This window comes from Anguilla anguilla, chromosome 11, assembly GCF_013347855.1.
Source record: "Anguilla anguilla isolate fAngAng1 chromosome 11, fAngAng1.pri, whole genome shotgun sequence".
Classification (NCBI taxonomy): domain Eukaryota; kingdom Metazoa; phylum Chordata; class Actinopteri; order Anguilliformes; family Anguillidae; genus Anguilla; species Anguilla anguilla.
The window spans coordinates 11800313-11822974 of NC_049211.1; the positions used below are offsets into that span (position 1 = coordinate 11800313).

The 22662-nt window shown below is 42.9% G+C and overlaps 1 protein-coding gene across 2 annotated transcripts in view; it reads left to right on the forward strand.

The window, feature by feature from the left end:
- Positions 1 to 22662, forward strand: part of pax7b (paired box 7b) — a 76013-nt gene that overhangs the window by 17451 nt on the left and 35900 nt on the right. For both annotated transcript variants that reach the window (XM_035380895.1, XM_035380896.1), the window contains exon 5: positions 18949 to 19148. In XM_035380895.1, the coding sequence (XP_035236786.1) occupies positions 18949 to 19148 (200 nt within the window). The remainder of the gene's footprint in view (positions 1 to 18948; positions 19149 to 22662) is intronic.

A 22662-nucleotide genomic window follows, 5' to 3' on the forward strand; every position in this document is an offset into this window, starting at 1 on the left:
CTCTCTCTCTCTCTCTCTCTCTCTCTCTCTCTCTCTCTCTCTCTCTCTCTCTCTCTCTCTCTCTCTCTCTCTCTCTCTCTCTCTCAGGCAGGCCTGTGGCTATAAGTCTGTAGGGTTTGTTTGAAGTCTAATGCCTGGGCGCTGAACATCCAGGCTCAGCAGCAGGTGCCACAGCTCAGTCCTGAAGTGAAGTATGGTAATCTACATTTAACATTTAACATTCACACATAGCCTGCATTTAACATTTAATATTTAATTCTCACCCATAATCTGCATTTAATTCTCACACATAAACTATCACAACATTTTACAATGAGGAAAAAATTACTATTATTATTATTATTATTATTACATTTTCCATATTTATTTACATACCTCATGAAAGTGCAATAGTAAATTGAGTTCATAGTGTAGACATTATAGTAGTTCTGAGAACACTCCCTTCTTGCTGCTAATTGCCTTTCGGGGCTAAAGGATCATTGGTTTCAAAGTGTATTGGTTTTAAGATACTTGATCATCAGTTTTTCTCTGGATACCGGATATCATTTGGAGCCTGTTGTGTAATGCGCAGATTTCTTTTTTGTTTAAACTAAAGGAAATCATTTTTTATTTTTGTCTGTCTGGGGCTGTGCTGGCAGTGGGGACAATTTGCACACGGTGACTAAGAGAGCAAAAAAGATGCTATTCCATTTACTGAAGAATAGCCTCAGTGCACCCCCCAGTCTCCACCCCCCATTCTGACTCTTCGCTCCTAGACGTCTCTGGGAGGCCTCTGATTTGTGACCCCTCTAACCCACACTTAGTCCTCCCAAAAGGGGGGGGTGGGGGGGGACTCCTGGGAGGGGTGACCCAGGACAGGTTGGGATCATAGGCACCAGCGTAGCGCAGCCAACCCCTGTCCCGATCCGGCAGGTGTTAACATTAGCGGCGCCATCGGCTCCCCCAGCCATATTCCAACCAGGAGGTGTACCCAAGCAACATGAGGCGATACTGGGAAAGGGAACAAGAAAGGAGACTCAGGGAGAGGGGGCCAGATTAGGGTGAGATTACACTGCACAGCATGCAGTTAGAATGGGCGAGTCCCTTTGAAACGAGAAGAAGCAGTGGAAGATAGATCAATACTTAGTTCATTTACCAAGTAGAGACAAGGCTTGTCGCAAAGTATTTATTTATTTAATTTATTTTTTTGCCTTTCCCTCCGTGCGTCTGACATGTTCTAATGTTTTGTTGTTTATATTGGCAGGCCGACGGGCACCCCTGCAGCCATTTCACACTGGCGCTGAGGCATATTTCTATCCTCATCCCGGCAATCTGTTAATTAGTGCCTGACTCCGTGTATGACACATTCATTCATGGCTTTTGTACAGTAATGAATCTGAAGTGGAGGATCCTCATTTTTTTGTGTGAGTGTCAGCGGTTTTGTTTCTGAAGGAATTTGTCAAGGTCATTGAAGGGAGTGACAGCATACAAAGGGTCGGCAAAACTTTGGGATGACAGGCCTTTTCTCTTATTAGACAAGAAGTACAGTAATGAAGCTGGAAGAGGAGGAAATGGGAGGGGCTGAAATGCCATTCTTGTTGGCTGGCAGTCTTGAGTGGGTATCTGTCTAGACAAGAAAAAAAATAATTTATTTTTGAAGAGGCATTTATTTCACTCTTACCGGTAATTCTAAAGCTGCTCCACAAGGAAACACAAGTGCTCTTAGTATTGTAGATTAGTTCCTGAAAGCTTTCGCTGAAACCGACCGGTGTCTTTGTTATTGTCAAAGATAAGACTCCTTTAATTGCACAATCCACTGGTCTGCTTTTAAGAACTGTTGTTTTCTCATCTTCCGGACAAAATGGCCCTTGAAAACAACTGTCATCCAAAACTAAATTTGTTGTTTTGAAAAGGGATATGTTTGTATTATTAGTTTAACAATTTATTGTGGTGAAAATCCAATCCCTTTTATTTTCATGGAGTAAATCAGGCATGGAGATATTTGCTTTTGCTTTTCATGATACAGAAATACTGTAATGCAGCTATACATTGCTACAGATTTATGGCAAGCAAACGGATGCGTACTGAAACTTCAAATTTGATATTTTTCGATCTTGCTGGAAATATTGTCTGATCAGTAGCCAAATGTAATTCTAACTCATACATGCAAGACATTTCATAAACTGCACCATATACAAAAAAAGACGCGAATGAACTGCATACCTTACATCTGATATTGCCCTCATAATTTACTACTAGTTTAGTGCAGATCATAATTGGAGGCTTGCACCTCTGTAACCCCAAAGCCGTAAAGAAAGTCTCTTGAGATGGGACTTCAAACAAAGCCCCTTGACCCTCTGCTACCGTGTTTCCGTCAAGAGAGGCAATAAACAAGTACATATTAACTCAATTAATGAACTCTTGAAACAATGGCACTCTTTGCAGTGGTCTCCCCTACTAAGCAGAACATATTAAAAGGCTGGGCTGCAACAAAGTGATCCAGATTGCCCAGAGCATTGTGAGGTCATAAAAGAGTCGAATTTGAAACTCAAGAGGATGGAACTCTTCCATGCTTCATCTAAATGCTGTCCTCAGATCATCTTTTGGATCTCAGGGGATGAATTCAATGAGGTATAAGATTGTAGAGGGCCTTCGGGGGGGGATTGTTCCCTCTTAGACATTATTATTAGTTATACATAGTTATTTTGAAGAGACTGTATCTTGCATTCAATCAACATTTGTCCATAATTTGACTCACAATTAAATGAGAGTTCAGTTGTTTTGTTCAAATGTCAAGCTGTCTGCCAAGGTAGTTACGTTGCCAAAGATAAAAACGAATGCTTGGTTTTAATTATGAGTCAAAGTTAAGGACGGGTGTTGAATGAATCCAGGCACAAATCCAAATGTGTCACGAAGAGTTACATATAAAATAAGCAGTCCGTGGGAATTACCTGGTACAGGTAATCTAAGGACAGCTCTTTGTTTTTGTATACATATCCAATGATCTAACTATGTTCCTTATTATCCACCATTATCTGTAGATTAATGTTAGTAAGCCTTGATAAATCTGTCCCAGGATCTTCGGGGAAAAAAAGCAACCATCAGCATGTGATGTTTGCAGGTAAAAAACTAAGAGAACGCAACACTCACAGGATCGGCTTTCAGAAGTTTGTTTTGTTTCTTCTTCTAGGCTGAGTGATGTTCAATTTAGATGTCTGATGGGGCAAAGCATCTGTCTGTTGAATGTCCTTCTCAGAGCGTGTTTAAGTTATAATGCTGTCATTGTTATATGATGGCAACAGTAGCACTGAAACTATGGTCTTGCCACCATCTAGAGCCCACCCTTCCCATACTACCACGGTAGTGACATGTATGGGTAAGGAGCTGGTCTTATAACCTGAGCAGTTAGCCTGCATTGCTTCAGTATATTTACAGCTGTATAAATGGATGCAGTGTAAATGCGATGTAATAAGATGTGTAAGTCGCTCTGGATAAGACTGTAATGTAATGTCGCTTCCACAGACGACCACAGTGCATTTGAGGAAGGGTTTGAGTGACACCAGGGTGACCGCTGCACCAAGCACTGACGTTGGATGTGTGCACAGTGCCTGTTCATTTCCTTCATTGACGTCATTATGAGGGTCGTGCCGCTAATAACGTAAAAAGGCGCGCATGTCATCGAGCAAACTGTGAGGGGGATAAAGGCGGAATGGCGGTGGTGTTTTAGTGAGAACAGCAGTGCAAGGACGGTCGTTCAGTCGAACCTTGGACACACAGCCGGGTCACTCCGGCTCGTGAGGCTTAGTAGAAGTGTTGATGCGGGCATGTCTGGAAGGAGAGCTTACTCAGGCTTTCTGCGGGGTCTTCCTGTTCATTATGGAATCCTGGCCTTAAGGACTATGGCCCAGCCCTGACAGGGCCACTGTTGGGCTGGGAAGACTGATCCTAAATCACCCAACCACTCTCCTCCCCACCATACCGCAGTGACTCCTCTATACCTCTGCACTGACCTGAGGACCACACCTCACTCAGTTCAGCTTGGCTTTTTAAATACCCTGATATGAGCCCTCACTCTCGAGAGCTTATTTCAAGACCACATTTAAAAAAAAAAAAAAAAAAAAAAGAGGAACTTTTCTGCCTTCACCTGTTTGTTTGTTTTCTACTTCCTAGAATTCCTTCAAAAATGGACTTTAAAACACTGCTGAAGCCCGTGATAAATAGTGGCTGTATATATGTTTAAAAAAGACTTCATCAGCATTTGTCTTCTTATCTCTATACTCTGTGGTTGCAGAAGGTCTCTAGAGGAAACTAATGTCATGTGACCTTAGTGAATGGTTGAGCATTCTTAATGACAGGAAAGTGTATTTCTGTGTTTCAGGGAGATACATGTTTTTTGTGTAGCTGTGCGGTGTCTTTAGTAGTTTCAGCACAGTGTTTGAAGCACAGAGGATAAATGTGATGGTGCAGCAAAGTGTGTTTCTGTTGTTGCATTGAGTCATACTTGTTTGCCGTAGGCGGTGTATTAACGTGTCACAGCTACATGTTTATTTGTCACAGTGAGGTGTCTTTGCATGCTACACTGAGGCGTGTTTCTGTGTCACACTGAAGAGCACTCATTCTTTGTAATAAGCTGTGTATGTGTGTTGTAGGAGAAATGCAGTGAGGTGTACTTATTTTCCACCGTGAGATAAGAGTCTGTGTTTAAGTAATATGTGGACATTTGAGCAGCATGATGATGTTTATTTGGCGTGTATCACAGTGAAAAATATTACTGTGTTTCAGTAAAGTATATTTGGGAGTTGCAGTAAGTGAGGTGTGCTTGTGTGCTGCATTATTGTGCATTTGCGTATTGCGTCAAGGTGTATTTACATCTTTTTGTGAGGAATATTTCTGTGTTGCAGTGAATTGTTATTGTGTGTTGCAATGTGGTGTATGTGCGTTGCAGTGTGGTGTATTTGTGTAGAAGTTAAGCATATTTGTTTTATTCACAGGCGTGTTTTTGTGACAGTGAGACCAATCGGTGTATCACAGCGAGGTGAAATTTTGCTCACTATGAAAGATGAAAGTGTTTGACTGTGGCACACAAATGCATCTCAAAGTGACAAATGCACACAAATGCATTTCAAAGTGAGGTACATATCATAGGGATACATATTTGTATGTTATGTTATGTTATGTTGAAGTGTGTATTACAGGGACTTGTATCTGTGAGTTGGGTTGGAGTGACATGTTTGTGTTGCACTGAGGGGTGTTTCCCATCCTGCTTCAAGTCTTATGCATTGTCCCCATGGCCGATTTGAGAGTGAAAAGCCTACACCTCTCCACAGAGCAGCAGGAGTGAAATAACATTTGACTCTGCCTTGGCCCAGTTGTTTTGCCCCTGGGGCAGCAGAACCCTGCTGCTGCCCATTAGAGTGTGTACCTTAGTGATTTGACGTTTTTGGTTAAATCAGTCTCTAATCTTCATTTTACCAATTTTACCAATTTTATTTATCCTGTAAGATCACTGTCCCACCTTGAAATCCATGTGCTTTTTCATACCTGTGCTTTTAGACCAGATTCTAGTTTGTTTTGTCTAGTTTCTAGAATTTCTTTGAGTAATTAAGCAAGCGTTGCATCAGGTGGACAGAACCGAGAAGAATGTCATCTAAAAAAAAAATGTTAGTTGGAATTGTTTGAGAATGATTGCGAGACTGAAATACATATATCTGTGGGAACCTTTTTTTCTGCTAGTAAATATCAGTTTTTTTGGGGGTATCCATAAACTGATAATCTCATTTCGCTATGTTTTTGCATTGCAATGTGACGTTTTCAACATGCGTAATCTTATCCGCTAACTTAAATATTGCTTCTTGTGAATTGCCTCATTTTGGAAGTTGGTTTTGTACCACGCATATATTTTAAATCAAAACAGATAACTATTTTCCCAAAAAGGATGTTTTTAAATTAATGAAACTGATTAAACAATGATTTCAGAGTTTTTAATCAAAATATTTGATTAAATCTTTAATTTACTTGTAAATTAATGTTAACAAATGATGATCGGATCAAGGCCTCTGATTATATTTTTTTGTATTCTCTCGCTCTCTCTGTCTCTCATGATTTTAACCAGATGAACAACTGATTGCTTATTTTAAAAGAGAGAAAGGGCATTGTAAGAATGATGAAAAATGTCTTTTCAATATCCTTAAATGATTTCAAACTTAGTTTTCTGTGGTTGCTATAGTCAGACTTTGGCACTATCCGTGGCTTGGGATTGTGGGTCAGTCTATTGCAATCTTCTGGTAACCAAAGAAACAAATTAGAAATGGACAATAAGAACTTCTAGCTAATTCTATTACAATGGAGGCATGTCCCATATAATGTGCAACAGTAATTAAGCACAGAGCCGTTAGCCCAGTTTCACAGCAATGATTAAGCTAAGTTAGCACCATGGTCCACTGGTTTAAAAATCACCATCAGACCACGCCACTTATGGCCATAAAATTTCCCATTTTATGCTCTTTGATAGCTTCGCCCTGGAATCTTCATTTGCTTTATTTATATGTGTGTTTTGCTCCCGCACAAAGACAATAAACATGTTCCTAGAGTGTTGCAAATCAGAAATTTGTTCAAATTTTTTCCACCAACTTAAAATGTGAATGCGGTGGCCAGTGTGTGAACAGCAGTAGGCCTTGCCAGCTGTGTGAGAGAGCTTGCTCTCACAACTTCAAACGCTGGGCTTGTCTTACATTTTTAACTAATGGGCTTATTTATGCATCCTCTGTCATTCTCTCCTTGGGCTATACTCACACTGGGAGAAAAAAAAGCCCTTTCTTTTTTTCCCCAATCTTAAACCTACAACACAAGAGTTCACGAGTCAGACAATACTATCCAGTAATGTTGCATGTTTTTGTCCGCAATTTGTTTTTAACACCTGAAAATATTAAAAGGCTGTCTTTTTGCTGCCAATAAAGATTGTTACTTGTGATTTAGAGATGGAATACCAGACAATACTCAGTTTTAAGATTCTAAATTTTTTTATTTTATTTTTTATTTCTGCTGTATGTTTGTAAATTGCACATACAGCTATTATGTAAGCTATTATGTTTTACCAAATTGATAGGGGTTGTCTTGAATTTCAGCACAGGAATGCAAAAAGCTTGTAACCAAAGTGGCAGTTTCTTTTACAATAGGTTTTACATATTTGAATTGAAAGGTAGTATTGCAAAAGCACTAACAGGCTGCTAGATCATGTGTCAAACAGTCATCCCTCAAAAATAAATTCATCATGGTGCCTTTAAAAGTATCTATTATCCACAATTCTTAAAGGAGACTCAAGTAGGCCAAATCAGTTATTTCTTTGCAGGAGAAAAACCTTTATGATTATTAATCTTCTTTTTCAAAATACGATTATTCTTTGCTTGGTAAAACTTTTTGCCATTTATGTTCCTAAGCTAAGAGCTGTCCAGAGACAGAGGGGAGGGGGGCGCTTGTATTAATAAGTCTGCGTTTCTTCCTCACATTTCCCTTAATCTAAATCAGTGAGGGTAAATAGACACTCAGCATTTTTTTTGTTTATGCTGTTGTTTTTATCTCAGCAAAGACGCGTGCATCCCACGACTGAAGGAAGGAGCAGATAAAGACTTTGCTTTTCATAAATGTTACTTTGCTAAGACATAATGCCACACTAACGTTCATTTCTGCTTTGGCTCTGGAGTTCCAGGCCTCTTCAGCACTTAGTACGAATAAAGAAAAATGTACTGTGGTACTATCATACAGTGTATGTGTGAATACATGGTTTAAAAAAAAAATGTTTGAAGGACAGTAGTTTGTGCTAGATGTTCTTATGCTGTATGAAACTGCTGTGCTATTTTTCATTATTTACATATCTGCAGGATCCCATTGCAGTTTGCTTGCTTTCCTCTTAAATTTGGTTATGCTCCATTTTCTATCATGTGAACTCAATAATCTAAATGGTCATTTTCCAGATGGTTAAATATGTGCTTTTTTATGAACTAGAATGAAAAGTCATTTTGAATTAATCATTTATATTTATTTCATAAAATATGTTTTTTTATGGCTAGTCAGTAAACAAATAATTGTTTGGGTACCTGTGCACTTGCTTTCTTTGATGTTGTGAAACCACAGTTGAATTAATGAGCCCCTTTTGTATCCATATATTAAATGCAGTTATAATGATAGGTCCCCAAATGAGAAGGTAATGGCAGAGAAATGGTTGAACACATAGTAATGGGTTGTGTTGTCAGTGTCATATTCATGTGATGATTTAGTTGGTGGATGCAGTCTGAGAGCTGTTGGTATTTTAGATACAGATAAAGATGCTCTGATATTCAGATAAACTGATATTCGTTGGCTGTAAAGAAAGTTTTTTTTTCCCCATTTCACCAGCCATGTTCTTATTCCGCTATATACAGTTAATAATAATCTATATCCCACTGCAGTAAACAAATAGTCACCATTTTGTGTTGCACATATATATTTCATTCAAATGCTTATTTTGCATTGAATACTTTTTTTTAAGCTTCAGGCACCTGAACAACACTCAGATTACATGGGTCTGTGTTCAGCATGCCTTAGTGCTCAGTACTGCTGTGTTCCTGTGTTGTGAGTCAGGTTCTCGTGGCAGATATTGTAATGCTTCCCCTTGTAGTTGTTGTAGTTGCTGCTGTTTGTGTGTGTGTGTGCGTGTATGTGTGTGTGTGGGTGAGGGTGTGTGTGTGCCCTTTCCTTAATTTCTTTACCTTTTTGTGACCTCAATTAGCCAGGAAATGAAATCCCATTGTGAATGAAGGGGCGAAGGAGACCGGGTGTAAAACTAAACCAAACTCTTTTCAAAAGAGGTCTCCCCAATGCTGGCTGGTAGCAGTGGAGTCTGTTCCACCTTTAGGGTTTCTGTGGACTTGGTAAAGGTCTGAAGTTTCATCTGCAAACAGTCTGGCCTGAAATGGGGAATTCTGGGTCTCTGGGTGTCTGTCAGTGTAGCAGGTTTATATGCCTACTGGTTGGAAGGACCCTCGCCTTCTGTTTTTATTTTTTTAAATCATTAATATAGGTTTAATTTTGTTTTGTTTTTGTGTATGTACCATGAAAACAAAAAACTATTACTAAATTTAGTTGCAAGCTAAATGTTTAATTGCAGAATTGTTTTAATATTTCTATCTAACAACTAGATTTCAAGCTTGATATCAGGCAGAATGTGAACCTTTTATTAAGTTTGTGTATTAATACATTGATACATTAAAATGTATTTTATTTATGGTAAATTAATTTTAAGATTCCCTTCTTTCAATTTCTTCACACCTTCCTTTTATTGAGATTAACATGTTGTTTTTAAATTAAATGATTTGCATACATTTTTTAAGTCCACTTATTTATTTCATGCAAAATCTAACAGAACAAAAGCTCTCTTTAGTTTTAAATTTTTCTACAGGAGTTATATAATCACTGAAGCAAAGAGAACTTCTGGTAAAGATTATATATTCTATATTGACTTTCTTAAAAAAAAAGTCTTGTTCACACATCAGCTATCTGTCCGCATCCACGTATATTTTTTAAGCAGCCAAACGAGCATTTTCACTGGGTTCATTGCATATGACTGCGGCTGTCACCAAGATTCAAAAGTTCCAAAAAGCTTCAGAAACACAACTGGACTCTCCATCTCCCAACCCCCCCTTCTTTGAAGGACCCCCCCCCCCGAAACACACACACACCCTACTCCCTAACCCCTTAATGGATTAATATTCAGGCAGCACCTTCCAGTGGCAGTGGCAGTTGGGCACAGAGAGTCAATATGTCAGCGTTTATTGATGCTCCGCGGAACTGTGCAGGGTTGTCAGGGCTCCTTTCAGGCCTTAATGGCCCCCTAAGGTGAGGCTTCTTTGGGGCCTGAAAGGGCCGAGAGGCCCCCGAAGCTCTCTGTTCTTTAAGGTGCGCGCACACTCACACAGACGCACAGACAACAAAAAAAACGCCCCTCCGCCTTCCCGCACATGACAAGGCCCATAAAAGACCGTCCATCGCCTATCTACTCCGCTGCTTACTTTTCTCTTCCCCCCCCTCCTTCTCACTCTCTATCTCTTTCTCTCAAACGTTTATTTTTTATTTTTTTACTTTTAAGAAAGAAAAAAACGTGGGTTAATTGTTTGTTGTGGGAAGATTATAGAACATTCTTTTTTTTTACTCTCCCCATCTAGATTTTTCTCCTCTTCTTCTCTTCTTCTTTTTCTTCTTCTTGCTGTTTTTTCCCCTTCTCCTCTATAAATAGATGCGCTTTTATCCCCGGGATTGAAAAGGAAAGCATGCGTTCTCGTGCGGAGTTGAAAGAAGGCAAAAGGAGGGAGACCAAATTTATAAAGTGTCAATGACACACAATGGCTTGTTTGACAGCTGGAAGTAAAACAGAAAAAAACACAGAAATTTCTTTTATAGAAGTGAACTTGCACCCAAGTGAATTCTCACCACAAATGTTTTTGCTTAAGCTTTGGAAGTTCTCAAATTAATTATTTTGCTTAAAATAGTTTTTTTTTTTCTCCTTTGTAAGCTTTAAAAAATATGTTTACAAGGGTGCATACATCTTGCGGTCAAGACATTTAGAAACAGTGATTCCACACATACTGTTGTATTGAAACAGTAGCTTATTAAATGTAGATTGGACCCAAATGGTAATTTTTCAGTATAGTACAGTTGTATTTTTGAATGCTTAACCCACTATTTTTTTTGACAGCTCATGTCAGAGAGTGGGAGTGGTTTTTCTCCTGTTTCTTCTCTTTGTTGGGTCTTTAAATGGTTTACTCTGGATGAGACATAGAAAACAGAACGTTTAACTTAATTCTGGTTTACATGCCTTCTGGACATCCTCTAGACTGTGAATGCAGAGCCTGTGTGTTGCATTCCCTATAATAGAAAGTCTACTGTATGTGTATGCAGGTGTTTTTCTAATTGGATGCAAGTCATTCCTTGGACAAGAATGTGCCAAAATCAGATTTCACCCCAAACTGTATTACTGTTGTTCTTTATTGGTTCGAGTGTTATTTAATACTAGTGATTTTAATTTTGCATATGGCAAGGCAGATAGACAGTCAGACAGACCCAATCCTTAAAAATCAGAAATTTTCTTCCCTAAGTTTTTAGCACAGCCTTGATGGGACTGTGCTGGCTAATTCAAAAAAAAAATGCTAATTCAATATATATATATGCATGCATGTGTGCGAGTATGTGTGCTTCCAAGTGTGTGTGTGTCTGTGTGTGTGTGTGAGTGTGTGTGCGGGAGTGCGTGTATGCGTATGCATGTGCATGCACGTGGGTTCATATGTGTGTGCGCACATGCGTGGGTGTGTGTGCATGTGCATGTGTGCGCACAGGTGTACGTGGGCTTGTGTGCTTGCATGTGCGTGCACGTGTGTGTGTGTATGTATGTGTGTGCGTGTGCGTGCGTGCATGTGTGTGTGAGATCCCACCCCCCATATGCACCCTCCTCCATGTGTTCCGCATACCAGTATCTGAAGTTGAGATCCATAACAGACCTGAGGAGAGGGCCTGTGTAAGCCCAGGCCTGAAGCCAGTCAGATAGACGCAGCCAGGCAGATGGATGTCACAGATAGCACTTCATTATGGGCTGAGTGCATAATGACTTTCTCTTCTTCCTCATCTTGATGAGCCTCAAGAAGAATAGTCACACCAGCAGCTACCACAAAATAAAGACAAAGGAAATAACAGAATACAGGAGAACTGGGTCCCGTTTTATTTTAGTCAGAAGGAAAGAGAGAAAAAAATAAAGAGGGAAAGAAAAAAAAAAACCTAAATATTATGATGGCCTGGCTTCAACTGGTGTCACTGACTTTGCTGTGGCTGGGTTTTTTGGATGGTTGTAAAATGCTGAAAGCACGGCTTGATTGTAATTATACTGGAACTAATATGCTTTTCAAAATGATCCATTATGAGTTCATGCTGCTCTGCAAAAGCCGTGGCTGTTTTGTCCCACTGTCTTGGGTGGAGGTTTGCAATGGACAATTAATTGCGGTTGCACTGCCGATGATACAGAGAAAAAACCTAAACAAAAAAAAAAAAAAAAAAAAAACCCACGCATGATAATTCAGCACTGATCTGACATTCATTTTGAGGATAACACTGAAGGGTCAACAGCCTACAGTCTGGAACAAGGTGCCAGAGCGTGCCGGCATAGCTCGATTCCTCCCTCTCTGTCTCTCTCTTTCTTGCTTCCTCTCTCATGCTCCCTCTCTCTGTCTCTCTCTCTCTTAGTCCTCAGGTTTTGAATTGGTGGTTTGGTCTTTTGGGGGACAGGGGGTTAATTTGGCTAGTTTTTTTGTCTTGCGTTTGCTTTTCTTAGAAATTAATTTGTTACATGAAGAATGTCCCAATGCAGAGGGTTTCAGGGCATGAGGGCATGATTTCTCACCTGTTTAAAAGTACTCTGTTCTCTGGAGAGTGGGCAGTGTTTTTCATTGTCGGTTGTTAGTACTTTGATGGGTGGTAGTGTGTGTGTTGGGGGGGGGGGGGGGAATTGAGGGGGGCTGAACTGTTGTTGGGGAGCCTCTGTGTCTCCTCAGTCAGCATTGATGAAGACAGATGTGTAAATGTTCAAACCCCTGTGACAAAGTCACTGGCTCAGGATCAGGACTGCTTTCTTGGGTTGGTGGGGGGAGGAGGTAGGCTCAGTGACCAGGGCCACCTTAACTTCAGGCGTCTCAGGGCCATCCAGTGAGGTGGAGAGAGAGCCAGGGTCCGGCACACGCAGAGGCTCCAGACGGACGGACGGGGGTGGGGGAGGAAAGGCGCGGGGGGGGGGGGGGGGGGGGTTCAGGAGTCTGAGTGAGGAGTCAGCGATGAGTATCCCGTCTGACCACGGTCACTTCCTGCCCTCAGGAAAAGCAGGCCGCCATTCCCAGCTGGTCGCAACCTGTGTCAGAACTCAAACGCTTCTGTCAAGTAACTGCTTTTTCTGAGCTTGTTTCTCAGTTTATACCGGATTATATCAGCCCTTCTCCATGTCTTTTAACAAAACTCTTTCTTCCTCTCTCCCTGAAGTGTAGAAACAGTTCCAGCTGTGTTACTCAGTTGTCAGATCTTGTACAGAAGTGGCACAATTGAAATGGATGCTACGATTTTTTTTTTCCATTCTGCACTGGAGCAGGGGTGCTTAACATAATAATGGCTCCTATCTTCCGCTGACTGCTGTTATCACAACAAGTTAAATTGATCCCATTGGGAAACATAAGGCCTGCTCCTAATTAATGGGATTATTTAATTAGAATAAAAATAACAGGATGATTTGTGACATCTAGTGAGAGATGTCTTTGCTTGCCTTTGATGCTATCCATAGCTGTGGTCAGTGCCAATTTTACTACTGCAATCTCTGGATTTGTCTGAGAGCAAAGTTCCAGGTGAATCGCCAAATATCTAGAGAGAGGACACAATTCATTTCCTGCTGAACAGAGAAGCATTTTAAAATCAATATATGTGTAAATTAACCCAGGCCCTGGAGGAATACACTTTCAGGAATAATGCACTTTCAATAATACATAATTAGGCTTTAATTTTGTGATAAATGATGAGGGCTTGAGCATTTTATCAATCTCCCTACAAGCTTCAAATGGAATTACAGCAATGTCATTATATGGTAATCAGGATGTATCTTATTGTTACAATGCAGGGTAAATGATTGAGAAATGACCTTACTTTTTTAATGGGATTTGTTTTTTTTTAAATCATTTATTTAAAGGTGATATCATGGAGCATGGCATGCCACATATGCACATACTTGCCATCAATGCACAAGGGCAGTGTCTTTCTCTCTCTCTCTTTCTCTCCCTCTCTCACACAGGCACACACACACACTCTCTCCCCCTATCCTCTCTCTTCCCCCCCCCTCCCTCTCACACACTTGCGCTCTCTCTCTCATATTTATGCCATAACGCGTTTGACATATCTGGGAACATGCCATGGTCACATTTGCTTGAGAGGGCCTAGCATGCCAATCGCTGGATCTCACGGAGACAAAAAAAAAAAAAAAAAAAAAAAAAGCGAAGCCCAGGTTTAGCTTCCGTATCTGCGTCAGCGTCTGTTTCATTACCATAATCCCATTTTCATTACTGCCAGAGAGGTGCTGACCCTCAGTACCAGCGTGCTGTCAAACTTTCTCATTGTGCCGCGTGGCCAGATTGAGGTGCTGTCTCTGCGCTGTGATATACAAGCTAAATGACATTGTAATTGTTGTGACCGGGGCAAAATGACATGTGGCAGAACGCATACTCATCAGTCATGCACAGAAAACCCCAGCACCACTCAGCTCTGTTCTCTGGTTTCGGTTATCCAACCCCCAACCCTCAAACCCCCAAACCCCCTAACCCCCAAACCCCCAAACCCCCTAACCCCCAAACCCTCATTTGCCTCGGCCGTTTTAAATTTCTTTTTTGGAGTGCATTACGAAAAGGGAATAGAGACACAGAGACTTGAGGTCTGGCAGTGGAAAATGTAAAGAAGGGCAATCTCAGACTTGGGGTAAATCTCCTCAGATAACCATACGAGTTGACCGAAAAAAAAAAGCAAAAAAAAAAAGATGTGATCCAAAGCAAGGGGTGGATATTGTGGGATTTCTCCCTGCTCCTAAATCCAGCAGCATGCAGACGAGAACAAATAAATTCCATGCTGTCTCTGAAATGAAAGCAGCAGTCGCCCCCAGGACTCTGAGGGGCCTTTGGAAAGTGATCTATAGACCACTGCGCCAGTCTCAAGTGTTGTCATGGCGAGTTAACGGCAAATCGCTTGGCTGCATCCTCATGAAAACCAACAAAGGGGATGTACTGTATATGTACATATTCATCTCTGTATATACAAGTATATTATTATTTTTTTTTTTTTTTGCACAAGTGTGGACCAGTGCTGGAAAAATGAATCTTTATTAAAATAAAAAAGGGAAAAAAAGAATTGATTTAATTAATGCGGCCTCATGTCCTACGGCCACATGTAATCCATTGAGAATTCTCGAGCGTGAGCCGGGGGAGACAAAAAGACATCCACAAGAAGACTCCTCGAGTGGCCTGTAATGATAGTCTCCACCTAATCCCATAATTCCTTGTTTAATTAAACTCTGAAGCTGGCCAGAAGTCTGAGCCAGTTTGATAGGTCTTTTATTATTGTTGTTATTTGGAGCCCGTCGTGCAAACCTTTTTGTTCTGCCTCTAAATGTACTCGTACGAATATGCAAACACACACACACGCGCGCGCACGCACACACACACGCAAGCTCACAAACAACTCACACTTATGAAACAGAGGCCTGTTTATTTCTGAATATGACTATGAATCCTGAGTGTTGTTATAGGGGGGATTCTGATACAAACAGTAGTAACGGCAGAGCTGTGAAGGCTTAGTAATTTCATGGTTCCTGGATCAGCAACGGAGTGAACTCTTCATCGCAGTGAAAATGAGTAAAAGCTGAATACACACACGCACACATGCGCGCGCACACGCACACACACACTATGTAATACTATTAATGCATGCACACACACACTAATACACACACGAAAATACACTTGTACACGTTCACATGCACATACGCAAATGCTATGTAATACTTTTAATGCATGCATACTCACACTAATGCACACACAAACACACTTACACAGACTCACTTATATACATCCACACATGTATTTGCAAACACACCCACACACATACATGCACACACACACACACACACACACGCATACATGCACACACACAGATCCCTCGCCGCACCCCTCCCCCATCAGTGAGTGGTTCCTTTCAATCTTTGCCCACCTCATTCCTGGAGAATGCTCACTTGACCTCTGGTTGTTATTTCCACATTGGTTCATGGTTGACTGAGCCCCACCAGGCAGCCAGTTCCCCAGCCACACTTAGTGCCCAACATACACACACACACACACACACACACACCTGTTATCCCCCCTGCTCCCCAGCCTCCCAGTCCACCCCCCCCCCTTCTCACCCCATAGAGACAGACACCTCTCCCCTCTCTCCCTCCAGAGTGAAAGCGTGTTTGTTTAGGTAAGTGTTAAACTTGTTGAAGGCTGTTACCAGCTTTTTTCAGGGAACTCCCCGCCCGCCCTTCGCCCCGGCCTGTCCCTCCAGGGCAGTCTCTTTCACCTGAGACAGGCGCGCGCAGGAGACGGGCTCCAGCGACAGCCTGCCGCTTCTCAGCGCCCTGATTGTCTTCATTGCGCCCGGCTCTTAAAAGGCCCCGGGCCCCACTGTGATTACACGCGGGGCCGGGACCCGATCCCAGCTGACTGTATCGTTTAGTCGCTCCCCGGTGGCCAGAAATCACTCGCCGGTGAGAGGAACCGCCAGGAACGCGTGCGGAAACTAGGTCATTGTTTCGTGATGCGCTTTCGAACGGTTTCATTCAGCTTTTAAACATTTTTTAAAAAAATGTTTCACGGTTTGTGTTACAGTTTGCTGTTACATTTTGCTCTTACGGTTTGCAGTTACCGTAATTGTTACGTTTTGCTGTTCCTTTTTGCCGTTACATTTTGTCATCATGTTATGGTTTGCTGTTACATTTTGCTCTTATAGTTTGCTGTTTTAGTTTGTTACGTTTTGCTGTTACATTTTCTCATTACGGTTTATGTTATGGTTCACTGTTACATTTTGCTCTTATGGTTTTCTGTTTTAGTTTGTTACGTTTTGCTGTTACATTTTCTCATTACAGTTTGTGTTATGGTTTGCTGTTACATTTTGCTGTTACAATTTGGTTACAGTTTGCTGTTACTTTTTGCTGTCACATTTTGCCATTACAGTTTCTGTTACGGTTTGCTGTTTCATTTTGCTGTTACAGTTTCTGTTACGGTTTGCTGTTTCATTTTGCTGTTACGGTTTATGTTACGGTTTGCTGTTATGTTTTGCTGTTACTGGGAAAGCAGGACATGTCACGTAAGGTCAGACCCATCATGGCTTCCCAGATGAATTGCACAATACCGTCCGACGCCATCATTTCCCCGGCGACCTCGAGGCAGACGCCTCCTTTAAATCCTAATCTAGCCCTGCCACTCAGCCTCCTCCTGCGGGGCACCTCCTCGTGCAACAGTCTCACGATGAGCTATGATAATAATGACGGCCATTAGAGAGGAGGCGTGTCCGGCTTGGGCTTCAGCTGAGGCGGTTTGGGTCTGAGTCACGTCAGGGCACAGTGCAGAGCCCCCTCCGTTCAGCTGGCAGTTTGGGACGGGATGGTGGATGGGGTTGCGGATTGGGCGGGGCATGTGACCCGGCCTCCTTTCTCCAGCTGAGCCAGGATTGGTCCCTTATGTGCGGCTTGGTAGAGTGCAGGGTTTGCACTCTATACCCCAGACAATCAGCGATTCTCAAATGGGGGGGGGGGGGGCTGTCTGGTATGCTATCCCCCTCTTGACCATCCCACCACCCACCTCCCCCTCGCCCCGCCCCTTGAATATATCGGAATAAGAAATAGGAGTTCAGCCATCCCTAATTTGGAATCGCTTAAATTCGGGAAGGAGTCATGGCCTGGATTAAGGCCTGTGTCTGGTGCACTGGGCCCCTGGTGCTGGCGGGAGGATTTTCGGGGATCAGCCCCTGCGCTTCCCAAACTGGAAATAAATAAGGAATAGACTGGAATGAAATGAGAGAGGAGGGGGAGAGAGGGATCAGTAGGGCGGGCAGAAAAGGGCCCGGTGTGGGCAGAAGAATGGAATGAGGGAGATTTCTGTCCCCCTGTTCTGGAGCGGGCTCCCTGAGCCTTGGACTGGACCGTCGCTGAGCTCTGGAGGGAGACAGAACAGCCAGGCCCAGCGCACCACTCCCAACAGGAAGCCCAATTCAGTCATATTAAACTGGCCCATTTCAACATGGCCATTAAGCACTTCTTTGTGGCCGAGAAGCCGTTTAAATGGAAGAGGCTTCAGATTGACGTCCCCTTGGACAGAGCCTTCTCTAACACAGGGTGTGATCTAGCATGCGTCTCCTTGCAGTGTGAGGATGGAGCGCACGGCCTCTCTGCATCTCTCCTTTCATACGTGGCATGCTCACCCAAGTGCGGTTCGGCTGCTCTGCTCGAGTGCTGCACACGTGTCTGTCTCTTTAAAATACCAGCAAAACAAACAAGCAAGCAAAAAATAAAAAATGGCGGAAGAACCGTTATCTGTAATAGGAACGGATGGCTGAAAAGCGACAGATAATCGGGTGTCGTTATTTTAAACGCTGCTCGGAGATTCTGTGCACGGGATTTAATGAAACCAACACAATATTATATTGCAGATATTTACACATTGTGGGTTTTTGTTTCTGTGCCTCAGGCCCTTGTAGAAGAATAGTGGTACATGGTTCGCCAAGGTGGTCTGGAGAGATTATCTCCTCCCTCCACTACACTCTGGCTCCGGAGGCTATTTGGATGTGTTCTGATGCAAGATTGTGTTCACAAAAGCCTCTCATATATAAATAATCACAGATTAAAATAATATTCGCTGTCTCCTACTTGCCAACAGTGAAAGCCATAGGAGGCTAGATCATTTTGAATCCTTTGCCCCACACCATCCTCTTCCTGCCCCCCCCCCCCCCCAGTATTGTCATGGAAACAGGCATGGCCAGTGAGAGGGGTCTATGTTTTGATCTGTTGAAGCATTAGAACTTAAGACTTCTGCCATTTCTCTCCCCTCTCCTCCCTACCCGCAAACTCACCGTTAGTCATCAAAGGCAGAGAGAGCACATGGTTTGTAAGTGTGATTAATGTCAAAATAAAGGGCTGTGTGGAAAAAATCCAAGACAGTAGTTGAATATCTGCCATTTCCAGTTGTATTCGCATATACATTGCGAATGTGCTGAGAAAAGAAAAGAAAAAAGGCTTTGTTGTGTAAACTCAGTTATGTTATATATTTTGCTGCATCTCTGGGCTTAACTGCTGGAACTGTGAAGCGATGGTCCAAGTCTGTGTGTGCTTCTGCATCCCAGGTAACCGTATAGATGAGGGCTCGGACGTGGAGTCGGAGCCGGACCTGCCCCTGAAGAGGAAGCAGAGGCGTAGCCGCACCACCTTCACGGCAGAGCAGCTGGAGGAGCTGGAGAAGGCCTTCGAGAGGACGCACTACCCCGACATCTACACCCGCGAGGAGCTGGCCCAGAGGACCAAGCTGACGGAGGCCCGCGTGCAGGTCAGCCGCTGTCCCGCGCGCGTGCACGGGGCCTGTATGCACCCGCATGACCTCAGCACACACAAACACACGTGTATCAAACACGCCACTGCACACACATGACCTCAGAACACACAAACACACGCCAACAAAAACGCCAATCCACACACATGACCTCAGAACACAAACACACGGCCACAAAAACGCCACTGCACACACATGACCTCAGAACACAAACACACGGCCACAAAAACGCCACTGCACACACATGACCTCAGAACACAAACACACGGCCACAAACACGCCACTGCACACACATGACCTCAGAACACAAAAACACACGTGTATCAAACACGCCACTGCACACACGTGACCTCAGAACACACAAACACACGGCAACAAACACGCCACTGCACACACATGACCTCAGAACACACAAACACACGGCCACAGAAACGCCACTGCAAACACAGCCAAAAAAAAAACGCACAGAGGCACCGCATAAAACATGCACACAAAGCTATAGACAAACACGCACACACAAAAAAACATGCGCACGTAAAGCTGTAGATGTGCACGCACACCCACATGCGCAAGCGCACACTCACTAGTACTTTAACAGATACACGCTACTGAACAGCACTGTAGTGCACTCTGCTCACATGCCAAACTAGTGTGAGAAAACCAAAGTCTATTACTTTACTGTTACTCAGTATTATTAAAAAATGCATTTTTAATACATTCCCTGTTATTTCAATTGTGCATTTACAGTTCCATTCTAATTTTTTTTTAAAAGAAAGAATAAATATCTTTTACTGGGATGAACGACCCAAAATTAATGAAAAAATATTTTGATTCAGTGTGATTTGGAATTTAATGGGCAGGAAAGCCTTTTTAGTAAATAATTCCACTCAGTAACTCCTTTTTTGAGTAAAATTATTAGAATTATATTCATGCTTTATTTCGTTTTGTAATTACTAGAGAATCAAGTAACATGGCTAAATTTAAATAATAATGAAAAAATAATTTAAATCATTGTCATCACCCCTACAGTGATGCACGTTTAATAAGCAATTCAGCAGTCTCCCTGTACTGTTCAGTTTTATTTACAGTTAAGTTATATGCAGCTTCTCTTCTTCAGTATGCTGCTATAGCATCTTTTTTACATTAGAACTGCAATTTTCCAATTTGGCTGAGGATGGCTCCTATTAACATAATTTTAGGATCTTCTGAGGAGAAAAACAAGTGATTGTGACACGCTTGCTGGTTAGCAATGCTAGTTGGCCTACAATGTGATTCACAGAAAATGTTTTTTCTTCTTGCTCAACCACATAGGGGTATGGGAAGATATGTAGCATGTGCAAAACAATGCATCAAAGCTAGCAGGAACCGAAGGAAAGCCACTTCAGAAATCACCATGAATGTTTACTGATAATGCTGTAATGTTGCATGATTTTCAAATATCCTTTGTGCCATACTTAGCAGAACTCGGCACCTGTTTTGCATGCTTCAAAAAGGCCATTTATGTCCTTTCTCAATCACGCCTCGATCTCATATCAAAGAAAAATGGAGTGCCAAACAGGAGCACATGTACAGAAATATTCACAGACAAGTATACACACACAGACACACACACACAAAGATGCACACACACACAGACGCACACATACACACACACACACACACGCACACATACACACACACACACACGCACACACACACACACACACACACCATTACCTTTCAGCAGATTAGGAAAGTGAGAAAGGGCAGATATTTCTCAGGATTAATGCTCTCTGCGGGGACACTGGTAGCGGCTGTGTAAAGGGAGTGTGCAATCACAGATCAGCAGCGTGAGTAAAAACGGCTCCCCGGAGACTCCCCAGGCAGTGCTATGTAGCCGCAGTGTTCTCGCCCGCTGTCAAACTCCTCAACTTCGCAATGCTTGCTGCTGCCCACTGCCTGGACTCGCGTTCATCCGTCTGGAGCATTTAAGACCCTTTCAATCTATGGCTAATTTGCCAATTTTGTATTTTTCAATGTGTTTTCTTTTTCTGTGTTTTGTCGTGCTTTTCTCGGGTTTCTCCTGCCATTATGGCTGCATTGCCTTGGGGTTCATTTAATGGACAGTTTCAAGATGGCTGCAGTTTGTTTGACAAGAGAGAGAATTCTGAGAGTCTCTGTTCATGTCAAAGGGACAGAAATGGCAGGTGTGTAAGGGGTGGGTCCCCAGTCACCGGTATTGTGTGTGGAATGCCAATCCACTGGTGATTGGCTGGGTGCCTGTCATGTGATCACAACTCCACCACCCCCTGAGTCCTCTTCTTTGTGTAACACAAGGTGGGTTTGTGGGTGCGTCAGGTGGGCAGGCGGGTAGTGGGGGTTGGAGGGGAGGGTAGGGCACAGAGGTGAAGTCAGCCCCCCATCTCTGACATCCTAAACTCTGCCTGGCCCCGCCAGCAGCCCCAAAACGGGGCCAGCCAGACGTAACCCGCTGAGTCTGGTGCTCCTCCCTCCGAACGACCCAGCCGAAAGAGGCCCCTGAGCCGTGTCAGAGGGGATGACTCCACACCGAAAGTCTCCAGGCGCTCCGACGCTGGCCAGCGCCGGGAACCACTGGGTCCTTCTGGGCTCTCCCAGGATGCAGTTTGGCCATATGGTCTTCTCATCTTCCCCCCCCTCCCCCCTCCTTTCCATCAGAGACCTCCTCCAGCCTGCTCCCCTGCAGTCATTAAAAAAAAAAAACCACATCGCTCATCTGCGGCGATACCCCCAGGTAACGGGGAAGAGCTAAAATGGGAAAAGTCAAGCAGACAAGTTAGCTTTCCCCATCGCCTTACGCTGCTTTCGCAGCTTTGGGTCCTGAGACGTTAAAGATGGCCGGACGTCAAAGGCAGTAGGGTCCCGCGCGCGGCGTCAGGCAGAATGTTCCGCAGGAGGCGAGTCATTCGAACACGGGGAATTGCAGCACGCCATTCAGCCCATTTCTCAGGGACGAAGCGCCTTTGTAAAACAGAGCCTGGGTTAAGCTGAAGATTTGCAGCTGTTTCCTGCAAAACATCTATAAAGAGTGAATAACATGCTTGTAAAGTATCATCATTGGAGTAGTAATACACAGATTTATTCATGTGAACAGTAATTCCAGATTTAAGTAAGATAGTGTCAGACGTGTTTCCTTTAACTTCTGTATTAAAACCATGCAGAATCTGGGCAGAAGAGAGGGTTTCATTTGTATTTGTTTCCCTGTAGAAAGCATGTGAGTGTAAACTTACTCAGAACAGCACATGTGTGTAGATGTTTGTGCGTCGCTGCACATGTTCCTCTTTATTTCCCATATGTTTTATATATTTGTTTGTTTGAGTAAAACTTTAATTCACACTTTGGGAATACATTGGTCTTGTAAGACCTCAGCTGTTCAGTGTAAGCCAGGGAGAGCAATTCCCTTTTTTCACACCTAAGTCCCTACGACAGTTTTGACAGCCTCTATCTGCTGTTTAGTTTTATGTAACACTGAAGGAAAATACAGTAGAGTTAT